Raw genomic sequence first — 13,879 nt, 5'->3', positions numbered from 1 at the left:
AGAGCACTGAAAGTCCTAGCTAAGTGCATTGATATACCTCATCCTCCGTGCATGGCCTCCAATGGACACAGTCCACCATCAGCTTATTGAACTAGTGAACAAAGTCCGGGTAAACGTGGTGTGTCTGCATGCTAGACCAATATGACTATGCAACCAAACTAAGTTAGAGAAACAAAAAAAACTAATGAACATATACGTACACAAGTAGTGTAGCACTTACCCTACGTCGACAGCACAAGGACCCCATGGTCGTTGCCATCTGCAGCGAACTGGTACATGCTATGGTCGACAACGGGCCTATCGATAGAAATGGGCTCGTACGACCACATCTGAAGCAACAGGGGACACCCAGTGAGGATCGTGTTAATGTCGGTCTTCATGCAGCCATCGTACAGGGCCATGGTACGTCACAGCCAGCATAGCTGAAGCCTAGCTGTACTGCGGGACCTCCCCCAGCTCGACGTTCGCAACCTCTCTGGCATAGGGATCATGCTCCTCAAGACCGTGTTGTCGTGGGTCTCGGTGAACATAACCCACCCAAACAACCACATGAGGTATGCCTCCAGGTGGCGGGAGATGTCCTCATCGCCAGCCTATGGGTGGATGTTGTTCGCCTGTTAAGAAAGGAACAAGTACCAATATCCTCATCTGTTAGTAACGTAAAGGAGATGAGAATATAGTACAAGATATATGTACAATAAACTGAACAAGAAAGTCCTTCGTCAGGACGTGCTTCTCGGTCCCTGGAAAAGGCCTAAATGCGGCTACAATGTCCCTCTATTCAATGATGGAGAAGCGGGCCAGCATCTCGTCATGCTAGTCCATGCCCACGTCGCTAGCCCCAACAGGGACACCCATGCAAGGCAATCCCATCAGGAGCGAGACGTCCTCGAGCGTGGGCGCCATCTCGCCACATGGGAGGTGGAACATGTGCGTCTCGAGACGCCACCTATCGATGAGGGCCGCGAGGACGGCCCATCAGGAGTGAGATGTCCTCAAGTGTGGGCGCAATCTCGTCGCATAGGAGGTGGAACATGTGCGTCTCGGGACGCCACCTGTCGACGAGGGCCATGAGGAGGGCTCTATCGTAGCTGAACCACATCGCCACCTCTGAAGCCCCCGCTAACACGTCCACCTCCACCAGTTGGCACAGCGGAAGTAGGATAGGAGCACGCAAATACAATTAGAGATTAATAACGATAAAAATTGGTATGAAGCGTTAAATTCAAAATGGACAAATCTTAGGATCCAGCACTCGTCAATCCTCATGAGTTCATCCAACACACGAGATCTTACTACCGGGAACTCCTCAGCCTATACCACGATGCAATACGAACAGTGCCAAACATCGATCTTAGGGTCAAGTAGCTCCAGGTGCGCCATACTTGCATATTCACAACTTATTTATATTTGTATATTCGAAACAAACACAGAGTAAGAAGTGTCAACAGCTCTAGACCTGGTCTAAACTAGTTTCTATTTATAGGAACTGAACAAGTAAATGTCCAACATATAACATGACATAATAGATTGTTCAAACAGTACATAAATATGTGAACAAATCACAACCTAAAACATTACAATCACGCACATAGTGATAGTCTCAGTACTAAAACAGTAAAGTACAATGTTGTGCACATGAATATCTATCACACCATGAATTACAACATTAATCAATCTCAATGAGCTGACCTAGCCTACGACTGAAAACCCCAAGGATATCTCCCATCTGCATCAGGCCCGGAATGACCTGCTTCCGTGGGGTTACAATTGGGATACCAACGGTGCATTTTTTGTAAGTTTTCCCTATTCCGTTGCACTTACTACACAATTTCATGCGACGCCCAGCTTCTGCTTCATCCATGTCAGAATCAGGGATGAATACACAATCAGGCCCAGGTTCCTTCGTGAAAGAACCATAAATCTTGAAACTTTAGATCTCATAATTCCAGGTGTCAAACAGAGCTTCCTTCTTGAAGTACTCAGAGACGTACCTCTGAGTCCTTATACCCGTCACAGCACATGCGGCAATCACATAGGAGCATAGCTTTTGCAATAGCATCAGCTTGTAGTAGGTGCAAACCCACATGTCATCAAAGATGGTGCACTCGTGGGTAACACTTTCACGCTTGCCCCCTCTCCTTCCTTTATCCTGGCATAGAATTTTGTATTTGTGCAGTGCAGTTACCATGGTCTTCACCCGGTGCAACTTTAACTTATCCTCCTAGTCTTCTATGTACTTAGTCATCTTCATCCTATAAATCAGACGAGCATCATTCAGCACCGTGTGCACTACCGCATAGCGGTCCCTGAAATACTTACACGTCCCTTGAAGTATGAACTCTGCAATCCCCACTAGTGGCAACTCCCTTACACATTTCAACACCCAGTTGTAAACCATTGCTATATTTTTAGTCATAATACAGTACCTAGCCCTGTTTGTTTCGTAGAGAAGAGCTCATTTTTACTTTGGCTCATTGTCAATCCACTTGCTAAATGATCTGGTAGATGACCTTGTCCTCCGCGTGATGCCAGCTTTATTGTCCGTTGGTAGGGACTCAAGAGGTACTGATTCGCCTCTGGTGCATTCACGAGCCTCCTTGCACGCTCATATGTTTGCTTCTTCGTCAGCTCATCCAGTGTCTTCCAAAGAGCATCAAACTTTTGTTGCTTGTTCTGACTGCACAGCCTCTTGAACATGTTCATGAGATTCTTGTTCTTGAATTGGCAGGCGGAGTTTGCACCCAAATGCCTCGTGCACCACCTACTCTGCAAATCTGGTCATACAGGTCCAATCAAGCCATCATTTATTCCATTTTATAGATCCTTAATTTCTGCGATCATCACAGCATGCCAGTCATGTATAAGGCACACGTTCGATTAAGTACCAACAATTTTCATCCTCATATGGTACAAGAACCAATACCAGCTGCTACTGTTCACACTCTCCACAAATGCAAAGGCCAACGGTGGAACTTGGTTATTCACATCAACCCCAATAGCAGTCAGGATACGTCTCATGTACTTGCCAATAAGAAAAGTGTCATCGATGTATAGAATAGGCCGGCAATACTTGAAAGCTTTGATATATGCACCTAATGCAAAGAAAGATTGCTTCAGGACATACTTGCCAGGTTTCAACAACAACGAGTACTTATCAATGTCGTAATATGTCCTTGGACTCCTTCAAGCAATGCAGTAAATGTAGCAAATTGTCATATGACATTTCATAGGTATCAAAACTCATCTCAATTGCCTTCCTCTTCGTCCTCCATTCCTTGTTGTAGATGATAGTATACTTATACTCCTCCTCAATTTGCTGATTATGGACCATGGTTTATAGTTCAAGTTGTTCACAATATAGACGTATATTACATTGGCAACAAAGGCTGAGGTGATATTCCCATAGCTGTGCTTAAGTTCGTCCATCTTGCAAGCGTGGTCAATCATAATCGACACCTCCCAATAGTCAAGCCACTTCCCTTGAAGTCGTGCACCTGCCATGGGCAACCCGTCTTCACACACTTGACATCATATTTCTTCTTACTTGACTTCACAACATAAAATTTTCATCGAAGCGATATTGCCCATTGAGTTACTGCATTCTTCATGGCCTAACTGGTATGATACCTAGCACCATGGGTCACCTCATTCTACGTATACTCCTAGACCACCTAATTCCCCTTATTCACCACAAGATTATTGAAGCTGGGATTGTTCCAGTCCGCAGGAACAGGAGCATTGTCCTCATCATCCAAGATGTCATACTCAGGGGATTTTTCAGTCTGAAGATCATCCCACTCCATCTATTCAATTAGAGAAGAGATTCATTCCCCCTCGTCTGCCTCACCCATTGGTTTAGTCGGATACTTCAATGAATGTGCAACATCCGGATCGCCATCATCCTCATACTCTTCCTCATCACCCTCCTCCTCCGTGCACCCCTACCTTGCATCTCCCCCACTACCTCCTTATTCATCTATTGCACAAGTAACATAGGAGGCTAAACTCTGTGCATAACATCCTGTAGGTACCTCTTCCTTACTAAATCTTTCTAGAGCGGGTACACCTCCCAATACACATCATCTCTCACTTAGTTGCCCACAATACTAATGATCATTTTTTGAACCTTGGGGTCTATTTTGAAACCCCGCATCAACCAGCCGTACAAGTATCTGACACCTTTTGTGCATAGGTCTCGAGATATCCTTATCCATTGAGTAAAATACGGACAGTACTACCCCTTCCGAACCATATAATATTTCACTGTCCTCATAAAAAATATCCTAAACTGCCACATATCCAACATACTTGACAGCCATCGATGAAAACACTAATATTATTGCGACATAACCGCAATTATTATGTAAAATTACATCTACAATAAAAAAATTGATTACAAACATAGTCCAATAAGTAATCTATACTGCAATAAATTATCCCCAGATCGCTATATCAAAATATCTAAATCCTACATCTACTTAGTTATGTCTATATTATGTCTAAATCCTACATATAATACCTAACATATGTCTAAATACTATATCCAATTGCTAAAAATACGTATAAAAAGGATCGAATCGTTGAACAATATCTAACCCTAATTCTAAAGCTAGATTTATATTCTAACCTACGTCTAATGACTATCCTACCAGGTTTGTAAAAAAATCTAGATCTAGCATTTAACCTATGCCAAAACCTATCACTGGTGGCTATCCTACCGAAATTATAAATAAATCAGAGAAAAAAGCATACCGTTTCATCCGACAGAGCTTCGCCGTACAATTTTCCCCTTTCCCCTCCTCTCGGGTGTGTGGGAATGAAATGAGGCTGACGTCGGTATGACCGGCATGGCCAGACAAAATACCCAAAGGGTCTCACCTTTTGGGTGGGTTCGCTCAGTGCCGTAGCCACGAATGTCTTTCTGTTTAGCGAGTGAGACTAAGTCCTCGCCCACTGAATAGACGAGAACTTTCTCTCTCCAGTTATTTAATGCACTGAACGTTAAGACCCACAAGTTTTTATCGATTCCACAAGCGAGATCATGTTCTCGTTCATTGAATAAGCGACGGTAGTCTACACCTGCAAATTTGCCAAACAGACATATATTCTTCAAAATATTAAAATATATATATAATCACAATGTATTCCTTGCAAACTACAGGACTACAGAAGCAATTGGCGATCCAATGCGTCTCAAAATAAAGAGAAAAAATTGGCGCTCCAATGGGACGACCTGATCCGATCCATGCTTCGTCCTGTTTGATGGTCCTGCACGTGTTGCTGCATTCAGGAAACATGGATCAATCAGAAGTAGGTTGAGAAAGACATTTTCTTCGAAGTAGGTAGGAGGTTATCTTGCTGTCCAATCCATTCTCATCGTGCTTTTTCACAAAGATCATTGTAATTTCATTTTCGTTGTCGGGTCCGCATTTAGTTGGTGATCTAATTCACACTGAATTACATAGATGCCAGCATTTTCCATAGGAACGTAAATAAAATAACAAACCCACAACATGACCCCTGTCTTCCCCACTTTTATCGAGTTATCTTTTTAAGAGATCTTTCCTTACCTAACCTATCATAGACATGTACTCCTATATGACTAAGAAACTCAATCGCCTAAATAATGAAAAAAGAAAAGAAAAGGAAAGAAACTTAGCATGATGCAAAAGAATGTGTTGCGATATGTTCCCGTTAGCTGCATGACTGCGTCAGTCCTGCGTAGCCTTTGTCTTGCCTTTCCTTAGTCCTCAATGTATCTGCGTTTTCTAGTAGGAGCATAAAGCTTAACAAGCATGACACAGCCAAAAAGCATATGGGTGAGACGGTGACTTCACAGCTAACTATTTTTTTTTATGGATAGTCCTCCTGCTCCAACCATTGAAGTGAAGTGGAACCAGAGGATGCTGAAGCATCAGGACATAGTCATCATATTTCTGTCACATTTTTTTCATTAAAAAAAAAAAATCAGATTTCGTATCAACTTTGTATAAGAAGCTGAGGAGTGTGTGAGTTGATAATCCAAACATAATAGTACTCAGATTCCTATAATTTTTATAGATAATGACTCAAATCCTATATGTGAATCGAACAAGAATTGTTTTTAGACCCTCAATATATGTTTTTTCAGATAATGTTAGAACAGGGGAAGTCCAGTACCTCTCTTTCTACAGCACGGGTGCCTGTACGCCGGTTCACGATAGAAACCAGCGCTTTCCTTTAAGGAAGATCGACAGGCCCATTCAGATAAGATTTGTTGTGTGAGAAATTAAGTTGAAATATACTTAATTTATATATGATGAGTAATTAATAAGGTTGTCAATTTAGTTTATCGAGTTTTGGATTGCTCGAGCTTGGTTTGAGCATTTTGATTATGAACTAACTTTAATTAGAGTTGGAGAAATTTGTTTGTTTGTCTCATAGTGTGTATGCGACGGATGCAACTTGGCAGTTGACGATAGGTGATTAGAGTTAAGTGGGTACTTAGTGCCAGACAATCAAGAATACTGGGTAGGGTTAAGGGTGATCCTAACTATACATGTTGAGGTCAAGCAAAATATGAAACAGAGGATGAAGACGACGTGTTGACAAAGTCAAGTGAAAGGGATGCCAGTGCAAGTGACAAGACAGCCTGAGGGATCAAGAGTGGAAGAGACTTGCCGATGGTCAAGATCGTAAGACGGAGTACACATGTCGATATTAGCGTATTTGCTTAAGGTGTAAGCAAGTAGCGAGTCACGCTTTGAGAAGCGTGGAGAAAGTTTCACGGTTAGCTCTTAAAACCGTAAGATGATTAAAGTAGTATGTAGCATCATCGCGAAGCTTACGTCGATATGAAGCTATGTCGTGAATGTGCCGCGACTGTTCAATAGACGGAGTAATAAATAGACTAAAATACTCTCGATGTTAGGTAGGAGTGTACTAGAAGAGAGAGGTATTTTGATAACAAGCTAGAAAACTTAGTGATCAAATTTTCTAGGTCTATAAATAGAGAGGTATGACTATGAGAGAGTTTGAACTAACCATTTGAGCTCCTTGTGGTACTCATTTGAGAGCCTAGTGTTAAGATTTTAGGCGAGAGAAAGATGAATGCTTAGCCTATATAATAGGTGAGAGTTTTTTAGAAAAAAATTATTGTAATCTGTTTAAAATAGGACTGACATCTTTGAGTAATAAAGTTTAAGTTTTTGCATATACTTGAATTTTCTGTTGGTTCACTTGCTAGTTTGTAAGTTTTTTTTTTCAATCATAATTTTTTTCTTCTTTTTGAGCTGTAGTTTTTTTACTTTTGTGAAGTAATTTTTCTTTTTCTTGTTGCTAGAGGTATAAATGTTCATATACTCAAGTATTTGAAATCGTCTTGAATCCTCTCGCTTCTAGACCATCAACTTGGAGAATTACTTATTTCGGTGACTGTCTTTTTCTTCGTTATTCATTTAAGTTTTAATTTTTTTTGCACAAAGACGTATAAAATAATCTTAAATAGAGCATATAGTTCATATTTCATTCGTAGAGTCATGTTATCTTGAATTTTTTTATTTTGCCCCTCTAAAATTTATGTTTCTGCTTATACGTTTTTAAACAACGTTTGGTAAAAAATGAATAAACCATCTATTTTTTAAAAAAATTATAAAATATCTATTTACCCTGGTCGTCTATCCTAAGTCCTACGTTGACAGTCACCGACGCCGTAACATGGTAATCTGATGTCTGACATAGCGTAAAATTTGCTGTAAATCAATGGAATAAGCAGCTTTTTCCAAGGTCCGCCGTCGCTGTCTCGTCGAAATCACGCTCCGTTTCTCGTGATCAAAGCAACTTTTTACCGCTGATCGATTAGCTGCTACACCAGTCCACCTTAAGGCTTAATAGCCTCGTTCAGGCTTTGCAGTGTTGTAAGCTGAAGGAACGGTCAAGAACATTCAGCTTATTTCAGGGCTTTGCAAGCTGTGTTACCTGCACGTTCCGAAATCTAGTCAGATTCATCTAGCTGTATTTTACGTGTCTAAATGTTTTTTACTAAATAGGACACTCAAATTCGAATCGAAATCCGATATTCATATCCGTGTTCAGATAATACTGTTTGCAAGTGCGAATTTGCTAGCGTAGTGTAGAGCCCAGCAATAATGCAAAGATCATTTTTCTGGGTTTTTTTTTCTCAGAGGCAGTAAGTCGTTCAGTTGAATTCACAAAGCAATCTATCCGATCTACCCCTGGTGACTAATCACCAACCCCTCAATTATGCTGCACGCATCACCGTGTCTCTTTGCTTAAGCTGAAATTACCTGCAACGAAGCATAGGCCCGGCTCTGCTTCCAGCGCAATATTTTCTCCTCGCCTCACTACCCCCGGCCACTGGCCACTATAAGTAGCAGCTTCCTCTCTGCCTGCCCGGCAGCAAGCAGCATCCGACGCAGTCGAGCGCGACCGCCGTCAAATCCGTCCATAAGTGCGCTGCGATGATGGCCGGGTCTTGCTCGTCCAAGTTTCTTGGAGCGGTCGCGGTGGCGCTCGTCCTCGCCGCGCCGCTGGCGCTGGCTGGCGACCCGGACTACCTCCAGGACCTCTGCGTCGCCGACCTCAGCTCCGGTAAGCTCGAGACTCGCCCGATACCTTGCAGTTACAGGTTTACAATTCTTTTCTTTCACCGGAAGAGAAGTTGTTTGCGATCGCTCAGCGCCTGAATTGCTGTCATACGAGCATACTCCATCGGGATTTTCATCAGGAACAGAGTCACAGACATGGGCAATTCAATTCCATTTCCCTTTTCCTTTCTTCGATTGCGAACGGCGACCACGGCTGACGTTTCGCAGGATTTCTCGTAGCTTGATTCGCGAAATGATTCGTAGAACTACAGCTCCTTAAAGGGGAAAAAAGGGGATCACAGCTGTACTGATCACGTAGCATGAACAAAACCATCACAGCTATTTCAGAGCCCAAATTGAACCCGGGGGTTCAGATCCGCATTCAGGACGTGTTTGGTTCAGACCCTGAGCCAAATAGGCCCTCAAGGCGTATGACCGCGTCTAATACGCGCTTTTGAAACCTGTTTGGCGTAGGATGGAATCCACCTTTGGTAGTTGATAAATTCAGAGCTAATTTGTTATGGATGTACGGTCTGAGGAGTGGAAGTGTGTGGACACAGATTTATCTATTGATTTTCTTATTTATCTTATAATTTTTTACTTATCTTTCTAACACGAATCTTAACGTAAATAAACTATCGGATAGTCTATACATACCCTGAGAGGGTAGAGAATGATTTATCAGTTCCAAGCGTCAAGACGTGAAACCTAGAATTAGCATATATATTTTTTTAAGCTTCAAAACATCTTGGACTCAAAAGAATTAATTCACGATTTTTCCAGTCAACTGGTATTAAAGAATTCATGGTTTTTGAGACCCAACTAGTACTGAATTGAACTGCGCACTGATCATACAATCTGGTATCTACGGCCCATTTCATAGCACTCACTGTAACTTGTTCGCCAAAAGCACACTGATTGCCTTGTCTGTACAGAGTTTTTTCTTGTTAACTAAATAAAATAGTTCCTATTAATAACGTAGCTAGTCTTATCGTAATTTTAATTATTTTTTATCATAACACTAATTTTAATTATTGTTAATTTTATTTTATTTGGATTCTTGATTTAAATATTTTGCTTTCCAAACTGTATGGAAATCAAACTACTAATTTTTTATAATTTTTAATTTCGAATTTAGTTATTTATTAATTGTATTTGATATTAATTTTTAAGTTAATCTAGACCGTTAGATGTTCATAGCAATAAGTGTGTTAGATTTTTTTTTTATTAATGTGGTAATTTGATGATTTTAATAATTGGTAGATGCTAGATGACACATACAAACTTGTTCGCCAAAGGCATACTGATCCTCGCATAAGGCTAAATATTCATGTGCTGCCTGAATATGTGGGCGCACCTGGAAAAGCGTCGTCGTCGCGGTGTCTCTCTCACTACTAGACGGCAATGGCATGCAACCGCCACACACCATGTGCCGATTTCTGCTGCTGCTCCCTTGCCTTGCGTTTTGCATCACCGATCCTCTCCCGTGCATGCCGTCTGATCACAGCCGTGCGGACGGACAGGTCCCGTCATACCGACGTGCGTGTGATCGATCGATCACGCGGCCGATCGGACGGTGCTGGCGGCGGTGCACTATGGCGAAGCTACTACATATAAATTGGGTGGTGCATTGGCACCCGGATGAAGATAATTTTAACTAGGAAACTACTTATATAAGCTATATAAATTTATATATGTTGTTAGACATATATAGTGAAATGACATTAGTGTCGTTTCGGCTCAAGCTTCGGTCCTGTGCGCCAGCACCACGGCCGAGGCATCTAACAAGCGTTGCGCGTGCAGAGGTGAAGGTGAACGGGTTCCCGTGCAAGGCGAACGCGACGGCGGACGACTTCTTCTCCAGCGTCCTGGCCAAGCCGGGCGCCACGAACAACACCGTCGGCTCGGCGGTCACCGGCGCCAACGTCGAGAAGGTACCCGGGCTCAACACCCTGGGCGTCTCCCTCTCCCGCATCGACTACGCCCCCGGCGGGCTCAACCCGCCGCACACGCACCCGCGCGCAACCGAGCTCGTCTTCGTCCTCTACGGCACGCTCGACGTGGGGTTCGTCACCACCGCCAACAAGCTCGTCGCCAAGACCATCACCAAGGGCGACGTCTTCGCGTTCCCGCGCGGCCTCGTGCACTTCCAGAGGAACGCCGGCGACGAGCCCGCCGCCGTCATCTCGGCGTTCAACAGCCAGCTCCCCGGCACGCAGTCCATCGCCATGACGCTCTTCGGGGCCTCGCCGGAGGTGCCCGACGACGTGCTCGCCAAGGCGTTCCAGATCGGCGACGAGGAGGTGGACAAGATCAAGGCCAAGTTTGCGCCCAAGAAGAGCTAAAGATTCGAATTTTTTGGTGGCAACGATGCATTGTTGGTTCCATTATCGCTATTAGCTTGTGTGTGATTTCTGACAGGGCGTGCCGTGCAACCGCGTCGTGTCCGCTATGTGATCGTTGATTCAGTGTGACCTGCAGAATGAATTAGGTGTCTCTACTTGTAATAAGTTGCAGCCTTGCACGGAGAACGTTCTGTTCATCTTTTATTATTAGCCCAATCATTTCGGAGATTCTATTTGTAAACCATATGATATTACTACAACTACTACCTTTTTAATTTACCATCTTAGCATGATATGGTCATCGTTGTGCTTGATTCGATCATGTTGCATATGATCTACATGGTTTGGTTGTTACCCCAGTGGAGTATCTTATCTGCAACACCGTGGTGGCCTCTGAATTAACTAGTCTGAACTGAAACATATTGAAGTATCACATTTCACGTCGGCAAATTCTTGTCTTCAGCAAATAATTGAGGTCAAGGTCTGGAAGTAACAATGGAAGTTTCCCAAAAATAAATTATATAACCAAATGGAAAATTCAGTTGTAAAGAGAAAAATGAGTCATATTTAACTACACTCTGAGTATTCCTTTGTTTCTGAACCTGTAATTTTGTAAGGGAATGTGAACTTGTAAACTGTTAGAGTGAACGATGAACAATGCAAAGAAAGAAGAAGCGTTGCCAAAGGAAAAGACAAATAAATTTGGAGACCTTCAAATCTGACCAAGTACTTTGTTAGAAACTCTAGTGCAGAGTCTCGTACACTTGTTTTGCAAAACAATGTGAACAACAGAGATCAGCTGTAACTCATATGCATTACAGAAGGTTCCGAGACATCCTAGAGCTCACCGAGGACCATTTGGCCACCCAAAAACAACAGGATCACGGACAGAATTCTACAATATGGAGAATGGCCGCTCGTGAGCACACGAAGCTCTGCCTTCCAAGGAGCAACCACCGGGAGTCATAAGGCCATAATTCAGGTGAAGGATTAATCATGTCAAATCATGAAGATTCATCGGTTGAACTAGTTGACCCATTTGCTGTCCTTCGAGATGATTAACCACCTGCTGCATGTATGCTACTGCATAAGCGTGATCCAAACAGGGAAGCCGCATGCAGCTAGCGTGCACGATCACCTCGTCAGCCCAGCGGCTCTCTGGCGTGCCGTTGCATGCTTATAAGTAGCAGTAGAGAAGACCTGTGCAGTCGAAGAGACAAATTGCAAGTGATCTCTAGTTAGGCAGGCAGCGACGACGCAGCGCCTTGGCGAGAGACGATGGATAAGGCGATGCTGCTCTTCTTCCTGAGCCTGTGCGTCTCTCGGCTCGGGAGTTCAGTGGCTCAGCAGTGTACGCCGGCCACCGCGACGTTCTATGGCGGGAGCGACGCGTCCGGCACCATGGGCAACAGACCGTGGCTTTCACATTTCTCTTTTAGACCGTACATATCGTAGACAGTACTCTCTCCGTTCTATAGTGTAAGTCCTATTTTGTTTCGAAAAAGACAAACTTCATAAATTTTTATTGATAATTAGTCAAATTATATATATGTTTAAAATATAAAAATTATTTAAATAGATTGTATTTCAAAGTAGTTTTAATATGATTTTAATTTTATAGTAATTGACACATATTATAAGAAAAACTAAGAGTAAATTTATTTTTGATGATTTTTTAAAACAAAATATGTCTTACATTCTTGAAGAATAAGAGTAGTATTTATAATGGATGCCTTCGTTGCATTGATATACATGTATGATGCATGTGCTTGCGAAGGCGGGTCGTGCGGGTACGGCAACCTGTACAACGCCGGGTACGGGACGCAGACAACGCCCGCTGAGCACGGCGCTCTACGGCGACGGCGCGTGCTTCCTCGTCACCTGCGACGCCACGCAGACGCAGTGGTGCAAGCAGGGAACGTCTGTCACCGTCACGGCCACCAACTTCTGCCCGCCCAGCTACAGCGCCGACGGCGGCTGGTGCGACTCGCCCCGGCGGCATTTCGACATGTCGCAGCCGGCGTGGAAGACCATCGCCGTGTACCAGGCCGGCGTCGTCCCCGTCAACTACTGGAGGGTCCCGTGCCAGAGGAATGGGGGCATAAGGTTCACTATCAACGGGCACGACTACTTCGAGCTCGTGGTGATCACCAACGTCGGCGGCGCCGGTGCGGTGGCCGCGGCGTGGATCAAGGGATCCGCCACGGACTGCTGGGGGGAGAACTGGGGCAGAGTAGCGCCTACATCACCGGACAGAGCATCTCGTTCAAGGTGCAGACGGACGACGGCAAGTTCGTGATAGCGTACAGCGTGGCGCCGGCGAACTGGCAGTTCGGCTCCACTTACGAGTCCTCGGTGAACTTCTAGAGAAGAGGCGACATAGCCGATTGGGTTGGAACTAATTGGACCAATTGGCCTCACTTCAGATCCAAGCGTTGGGAAAGAGGCCTAAGGGTCTCAATTGATTGGGCCATATTAACAGCCCATGCATGAGTTTTGGGAGGAAAACTTGCCTTGTACATATCATCTCGTCTTTTTTTTAAAAAAAAAGTTGAAAATCGAAACCACATGTTATACATGTAATTGTTGAATAACGTTATCGTCGGTTAGTACATCTTCCTCTCCGACACAGTCCAATCCTAAAGTAGAACATAAGAACACAAGACACATAATCTAGTGGAGACTTCTTTCTTTATTGCAATGAATAACTGGTGATTACAATGATGTGTCTCCTCACATATTTAGAGGGGAAAAGGTCTCCCACTTTACGAGGGAGTAAGGTAGGTAAAATAGCTCATACCTAGTTGGAGAAGGACTCCATGTCATTTTCCTATAAATTCAACACTCCTCCTTAGATGATTTACCATGATACATATGCCTTGTTAAAAAACTCCTTCTCAAAAACTAAGTGAGAGAAATATAGAGAAAAGAGTGCATATTATTGTC

The 13,879-nt window shown here is 43.5% G+C and overlaps 1 protein-coding gene and 1 pseudogene across 1 annotated transcript; both read left to right on the top strand.

Moving 5' to 3' along the window:
• Positions 1 to 8,271: 8,271 nt before the first annotated feature.
• On the top strand, positions 8,272 to 11,226 carry LOC133908936 (germin-like protein 5-1). Its single transcript, XM_062351172.1, has 2 exons — positions 8,272 to 8,592; positions 10,392 to 11,226. Exons 1-2 carry the CDS (start codon positions 8,463 to 8,465, stop codon positions 10,931 to 10,933), a joined length of 672 nt encoding a protein of 223 aa, XP_062207156.1. The 5' UTR covers positions 8,272 to 8,462; the 3' UTR covers positions 10,934 to 11,226.
• Positions 11,227 to 12,211: 985 nt separating this feature from the next.
• On the top strand, positions 12,212 to 13,300 carry LOC133887572 (expansin-A9-like; annotated as a pseudogene).
• Positions 13,301 to 13,879: the final 579 nt, after the last annotated feature.

Source organism: Phragmites australis, chromosome 1 (genome assembly GCF_958298935.1).
Source record: "Phragmites australis chromosome 1, lpPhrAust1.1, whole genome shotgun sequence".
Classification (NCBI taxonomy): Eukaryota; Viridiplantae; Streptophyta; class Magnoliopsida; order Poales; family Poaceae; genus Phragmites; species Phragmites australis.
The sequence above is the reverse complement of the archived record's forward strand: the minus strand, read 5'-3'. Positions and strand labels throughout refer to the sequence as shown.

Bases quoted from the DNA above. Each gene is read 5' to 3' on its own strand.
- LOC133908936 (XM_062351172.1), top strand. From the start codon at position 8,463: ATGATGGCCGGGTCTTGCTCGTCCAAGTTTCTTGGAGCGGTCGCGGTG. The intron at 8,593-10,391 runs GTAAGCTCGAGA...TTGCGCGTGCAG, and splicing joins CGTCGCCGACCTCAGCTCCG to AGGTGAAGGTGAACGGGTTC.